At 46.7% G+C, this 6,728-nt stretch overlaps 1 protein-coding gene across 1 annotated transcript; it reads right to left on the reverse strand.

The window, feature by feature from the left end:
- Positions 1–3,978: 3,978 nt before the first annotated feature.
- On the reverse strand, positions 3,979–4,788 carry LOC117833595 (dirigent protein 22). Its single transcript, XM_034713148.2, has one exon. The coding sequence runs from the start codon at positions 4,685–4,687 to the stop codon at positions 4,154–4,156; it is 534 nt and encodes a 177-aa protein (XP_034569039.1). The 5' UTR covers positions 4,688–4,788; the 3' UTR covers positions 3,979–4,153.
- Positions 4,789–6,728: the final 1,940 nt, after the last annotated feature.

The raw sequence follows: 6,728 nt of genomic DNA on the forward strand, positions 1-6,728 counted from the left end.
GATGATTATATCAACACACGTGATAGTGATGATGAGACTTATGATCTAGCTAATCCCGATCATGGTGATTATTTCTAATACATGTATGATCCGTACTAATTGATTTATTATTTGTCATACCATGTTATTTTATAAGTATGTTTTATTTATTTTGCATCTATTTTGATGTATTATCTGTGCTAATTGGTTTTTTTTGTATTACAGGTGATTGAATAATGGTAGGAGGTATGAGGAGGATAGTGTCGCTTTACTGGAAAGTGATAGTGATGTGTATAGGGTCCGATGCAGCTGAGGAGTCCGAGAGGAGACCTCAGGGTAGACCCAAGGGTAGAGGCAGGGGTCGAGGGAAGGGTGGAGGCAAAACGAGGCTAGAGTCACCTGTACCTTCGTCGACGTCTGAGGAGGTACCTTCCGCTCACTAATTATCTGAGGAGGAGGCAAGGGGTACCTCTTCCTCTACTTCGTCGCATGTGGTTGCGAGATCCCTCGATCCTCCCGAGGCGACCGATACCTCCTGAGAGACGCCCGTTGATTCGACCTGATGGAGACAAGTACGTAAATTTAGATGTTATCACTAATTTTTCATTTGATATGTTCAAAATTACAATAGAAACTAATAATTTATCTTAATCACTTGGGCAGGGGTTGGAGGAAGGTCGGTGGGGGTGATCACGCACGCCATGTGAACGGCATCCTTGGTTTTTGATAAGGGAAAAGTTCCCCGACCTACACGTGCGCCCACTATGCCGCCATCCCCGACGCCCCTTATCGGGATGGTAGGGTATTTGCCAACAACATGTAGTGTGTCAAGGCCGAGCTTTGGGTAAGTATTTCTCACACTACATTGCTCATCGCATTGATTGGACATTCTTGAAATAATGGCCGGATACATCACGTCTATATGCAGGATTTCTTTAGATGCGAGGAGGGATACGAGGCCAAGGCGGATGCTGTGGCTGACAAAGCCGCCAAGAAACTCATCAAGGACATGCACTACGAGGCACATGTCCAGCCGTGATCCAATACCACGTGGACATCTGTAGAGTGAGGGTCCCTAAAAGTGAGGCAAGAACCATGAAGCTGACCCGAGAACAATACATGTAGGTAAATATAGAACATTAATACTTATTTTTCTGAGATTAATTATGCTTAATTTCATCTTCTTATATGTCATGTACTTGATGATGTAGGTGCCTCCGTGGTGGTGCGCCCACGATCTGCAGTGCTAGGCCCGGATGGTGGAGAGGTGGTGCAACCCCACGTGGGAGGAGAATCACAACGCTTGCCGGGAGCGGCGTTTGCTGATGACAGGTCCACCACACCATTAAGGCAACCTCAACCTCGCAGGATACGCGGCTAGATGGGTACGCGAATGCATTTCTTTATTCTAACACTCAATTCTGCATAATTTCTAATCATATTGCCTTTTTTTTGCAGTCGGCGGCACATGGTGGCGAGCCTTGCTCCCAATTCAAGGCATATGCTTTGGCCCACAAGGGCAAGGCGACGGCAGACGTCGCCTACAACCTGGAGGACCCACCATCGACGTACAGCTATGAGACCGTCCACAGTTGCCTCGATGGATACACATCAATGGCAAGGGTGGTCCATGGCCTAGAGTACGATCCGAGCGCCCATGACCTTGATGGAGAAGTGATCATGAGGGCAGGAGGAGGCAAGAAGCATGGCCAGTTCTGGATTAGCAACAGCACAATTGGCACAACCAGTACTCCCACTCTCTTCCAGCTTCGAGCATGGAGCATGAGTTCCAGCCTGACGATACGCCCTCAGTCGGACTCTACACGGTTCCAGATGGTCGAACTCCAGGTTATTTCTGTTTTATTCATCATTCATTGATTTTTACATAGTTTTGCATTGCATTGTAATATTGGGATGAAATATTGTAGGCCCAGCTCGAACAAGAAAGGAGGCTACGGTAAGAGCTCAAGCAGAGGATGGAGGCAGAGCGACTGCAAATGTTTCAAATGATGAGGGGTGTTTAAGCTGCAATCAGTCAACCTCCCCCGTCGATGCTAGTCCCTCCTCCTCAACCTACTCCAAATACTCCACCAGGCATTGTGAGTCACTTCACAACCTTATAATCACTGTTTCTAGTTTATGCAGAATCATCTTTTCTACTTTGTGATGTGCGTATGTTTCTAGTTTCAAATTTCTAATTTCTAGTTTGTAGTTAACCTAGTACTCACTGTTTCTTTCTCAATCACTTTAACTTAGCTACTTTTAGTTTCCGCAAAATTAATCACTATTTCTAGTTACTAATACTTGTATCTTTTGTTCTTAATCACTGTGAATGATTTATTTCTTCTCCTTTGTGCAGAATCAATCTGCGGCATCGAATGAGCCTATGACTGACCGTGGTCACAGTGACTAAGTTTATTTGCATTTATGATGAGCCTGGAGAGTGACTGTGAATAAACCTAGTTGTGATTCTGAAGTTTATTTGCATTTGTGATTGTGAACAAACCTACTTGTGATTCTAAAATTTACTTGCATTTATGTGTTGTCGATATATCTATATGAACTGCCTGTGATGCTTATTGTGAACTATCTGTGATGGATGTAATATTATTTGAGTGTGGAACCTTATATGTGACCGAACCAAATAAACTAGATATATCAAGTGTAACACTCGGAAATAGTCCTCTTTGCCGAGTGCCATGCAAAATACACTTGGCAAATAGGCCATGTGGCAAAAATCTGTGCATTTTGGGCCTAAAATGGCCATCTTTGCTGAGTGTCACTATGCTGAGTGACACTCGGCAAAGAGGCCATGTGCCAAAATCTGGGCCTAGAATGGCCAGTCTTTGCCTAGTGTTTGCCTAGTGTCCAGGATGTGACACTCGGCAAAGAAGCATGTTTGCCGAGTGTTAGGGCCGGGACACTCGGCAAACAAGGGCATGTTTGCCGAGTGTTTTTTCCCGTGGACACTCGGCAAAAAAGCCATCTTTGCCGAGTGTTTTTTTTCCACGGACACATGGCAAACATGCCATTTTTGCTGAGTGCCCATGCCGTTAAACACTCGGTAAACACACCGTGACCGACTTCTCACCATCATGTTGCTTTTTTCTGCCGAGCGTCGGTTTTAGCACTCAGCAAAATCTTTGCCAAGTGCCCGATAAAAAACACTCGGCAAAGAAACTTTTTCCGACACTATAGACGTCATGTGCTCTTTGCCAAGTGTTACACTCGGCAAAGCCTTTACCGAGTGTTTTTTGGGCTTCACTGTGGGCACATGGCAAAGCTACTATTTCCGGTAGTGATTTGTGGTGACGGTCAAGCACCCGCCAGTGCAAATCGCATTTATGCTGATAAAAAGTTGCTGGCAGGTGCGAAACCTGTCAGCACAGATATGTTTTAGCCGCCAGGACATATGTTTTCTGCCATAGGGTGCAGCTCCTCCTATAGCGCTACTGTAGCGAGGAGGAGCCGGAGTTGGAGGAGCCACTTTTTCTACCTCCTCCAATTCCTCCTCTTTTGTAGTTCATTTTGGACCTCTTTTGTAGTTCATTTTGTACAGTGCTGCACAGTGCCGTGTCAGAAGGAGCCGGAGCCGCATGAAGCCGCACCAAACTGGCCGTAACATTCGCCACTATATGTAATTTCTTCTGTGTTCAAATAATTGTTGTTTCAGATAGCGACACAGTTACAAAGACACTGGTTTCATCATAAACTAATAGTATTAAGCCCGTTCAAAATATAATAAATATGTCACATTTTTAAACTACCGTTGAAGATTAATTTAGTCCTACCATTATCAGAGGTGAAGAATTTGAAGATTAATTTAGTAATGATGGTCAAAACTAAAAATGTGTTGACTGCACGTCCCAAAACGTCATCTTTGAAGGGAGTATTTGGATATCGTCGCTTATGGCAGGAGAGCTTGGACAAGCATGAACGTGGTTGACTTAGTCAAAATTAAATGACCACTCCCATTATCCCATTCAAACAGTGAACGTATAGGAGGAACAATGATTTATTTGAATAAGATGCTAAAAATCCTGTAGAACAAAACTTTAAAGCAGTGCCAGAATCGAGAAAATAAGCATATATACGGACTCTAGAAACATAAAAAAAATCATTAAATGATCAACGACGACCAGAAATGTGTGGTTGCACGCAGCATGATCCATCCTCAGTCATGGCGGACGTGGATGCTGTACTCGACGGTGGCGTCGCCGGTCCTGGCGTCGAACCACCGCGTCCTCGCCTCGCAGTACCCGTGTGCGAACCTGAACACGCCGGTGCCGCCGACCACGGCCATCTCCCTGACCTTCCGCTCGGCCGGGTTGGGGCCCAGGATGGCGAGGCTGCTGCCGTTGTAGGCGCCGTCGACGAAGACGAAGTTCATGGCCATCATCAGCGACAGCGAGTCCTTGCCGGCGCTGACGTACATGCCCTGCGCGCGCCCCAGGAGCCTCGACGTCAGGTTGGGGCCCTCCGTGAGCGGGTCGTCGATCACCATGACGGAGCCGAACCCCGTGGCGGAGGCGTTGGAGTTGGGGCCCTCGGCGACCTGCACCACCGTCGACACGTTCGGCCCCCCGCTCACCACGTCGTGCCAGAACACGCGCAGACGCGTCTCCTTCTCCCCCGCCGCCGACGCCGTGGCGGCGAGCAGGGCCACAGCGAACAGGCAGGAGAGAGCCGCAAAGCTGGTTCCGGCCATGATATTGTCGAGGTGGAGCTCTGCTTGATTGTTCTAAGCTGTGGTTCTTGCGAGCTCGAGCTCGAGGTGGGTGGTGAGGGGTGCAACGAGGATGGCTCTATTTAAAGTACGGCATGGACGCATGGTGCCATCTATCCATGGTGGTTGGGTATTTGGGCATTGTCAAACGCGTGTCAGTGAATTTTCTACGACCGGCAGATTTCTGGTCGTTTGTTCAGAGCCTTCTTCACGTTTGTTCAACTTGCTTAAGGTGCAGGCAGCTCAACTTGCTTGCTACGACCGGAAGATTTCTGGTCGTTTGTTCAGAGCCTTCTTCACGTTCTTGCATACTATCTAGGCAGGTCACACTTTTTATGTTATCTTTGCGCGCGATTATTTTTTTTTCTTTGTTTGGTTTTCTGTGTGCATCCTTGTGGCTCGTGAGTCTATCGAGCTTCTATTTTGTTAAGTTTCTATTTTATTTGAATGGACCTCGTCGGTGACTGGACTGTATTTTGACCGACATGCACACGGCGGCCTGCATGCAGCTGTAGTAGGTGAGGTATTGACTTGGCACGGACTGAACCGCCGGCATGCAGTAGGTGACCCTAGAAACGCGTATGTGTGGGACCTTGGATAGAAACTGAGAGGGGACCAATCAAGTAATAGAGGGGCAGTAATCGATCTCCAGAATCATGATATGTTTCAATGCACTTTTCGTCAGCTCATCCATGTTTCAACCTTGCCTTGTCTTTATGCTGCAGCACCAATCTACCATATCTCTCGTTTGCTTAGAAACTTGATGTTGTATTCATCCTGCCTACGTACCATTTTTGCAATAGTGAAGACCTGACAGATTTAAAGTGTATGATCGACCTTGTCTGACGTCAGGAGTTGTTTTGCCAAGATTGTAGGGTTCAACGGTCATGGTTTGTGAGTTTAAGTTCATGCAATTAGGTAGCAATAGGCTTAAGGTTTTAAGATTATCAGATTCACCCCGTCAAGAGTTTCAGTTTTTTTTCATGCCCACTACACCGTACCAGCACCCGTCACCAATCTGGCCCTCAACCGACGGCAACTTTTCACTTCTCAAAGCACCCAGAAATCCGGCCAACAACTCTAATCACCTTTCATATTTGACTTGCTCAAAAGATTTAATAGTCGACTGAAATCTAGCTAGGAAAGTGTGTAAACATAACTCAAAGCATATCGGAATCAAATGTGCATACAGTCTATTTATGTTAAAAAAGTTCCTAGTGTCATGCATCAAATCTGCAAGAGAGTAGGCAAACCAATGTTCTAGCTCACGATCCTTCGGAGTGTTCCAACGATATAGTAACTTATATGGTGGTCTATCACTAGTAGAGAATTAGCTTTCCATGCGCCCCCTTTTGTCCCGGTTTAAAGTTGGCCCGGGATAAAAAGTTCACTAACCGGGACTAAAACTCGGTCACTGGTGGGGGCTCACCAACCGGGACCTTTTATCCCGGTTGCAAAGGCTAGTGGGAAAAAAAGACTCTGAGAGGCCTTTTATCCCGGTTTGAAACACCAACCGGGATAAAAAGACCCCCCCTTTTATCCCGGTTGGTAACACCAACCGAGATAAAATGGTCAAGAGCCTTTTATCCTGGTTTGTAATACCAACCGGGATAAAAGGGGGTCATTTATCCCGGTTGGTGTTTCAAACCGGGATAAAAGGGTCCCCAACGAGGTGACTGGAAGGTGGCTGGAAGGGGATTAAATCCTCGAACCCTTTTATCCCAGTTGGAAACACCAACCGGGATAAAAGGGAGTCTTTTATCCCGGTTGGTGTTTCCAACCGGGATAAAAGGGTCCCCCACGAGTTAATACAAAAGGATAGCATCCCCTACATACTCAGATGTGGTGTGTAGGTGGGATGGCAAGGAAGCTACGCGCGAGGCTGGAGGTTGTGGGTTCGAATCCCACGAACCGCGCACGCGCACATTTCCCGGACTAAAGCCCAATTCTCTACTAGTGTATCGTACATCTCTCCTGCTTGTGGAGCAGACAATTACGCTGTAATCCACTATTAAATGCGAGA

The sequence above is a fragment of the Setaria viridis genome, chromosome 8, assembly GCF_005286985.2.
Source record: "Setaria viridis chromosome 8, Setaria_viridis_v4.0, whole genome shotgun sequence".
Lineage (NCBI taxonomy): Eukaryota > Viridiplantae > Streptophyta > Magnoliopsida > Poales > Poaceae > Setaria > Setaria viridis.

What these genes read in the sequence shown, in the direction of transcription:
- LOC117833595 (XM_034713148.2), bottom strand. Translation starts at nt 4,687, where the DNA reads ATGGCCGGAACCAGCTTTGCGGCTCTCTCCTGCCTGTTCGCTGTGGCC.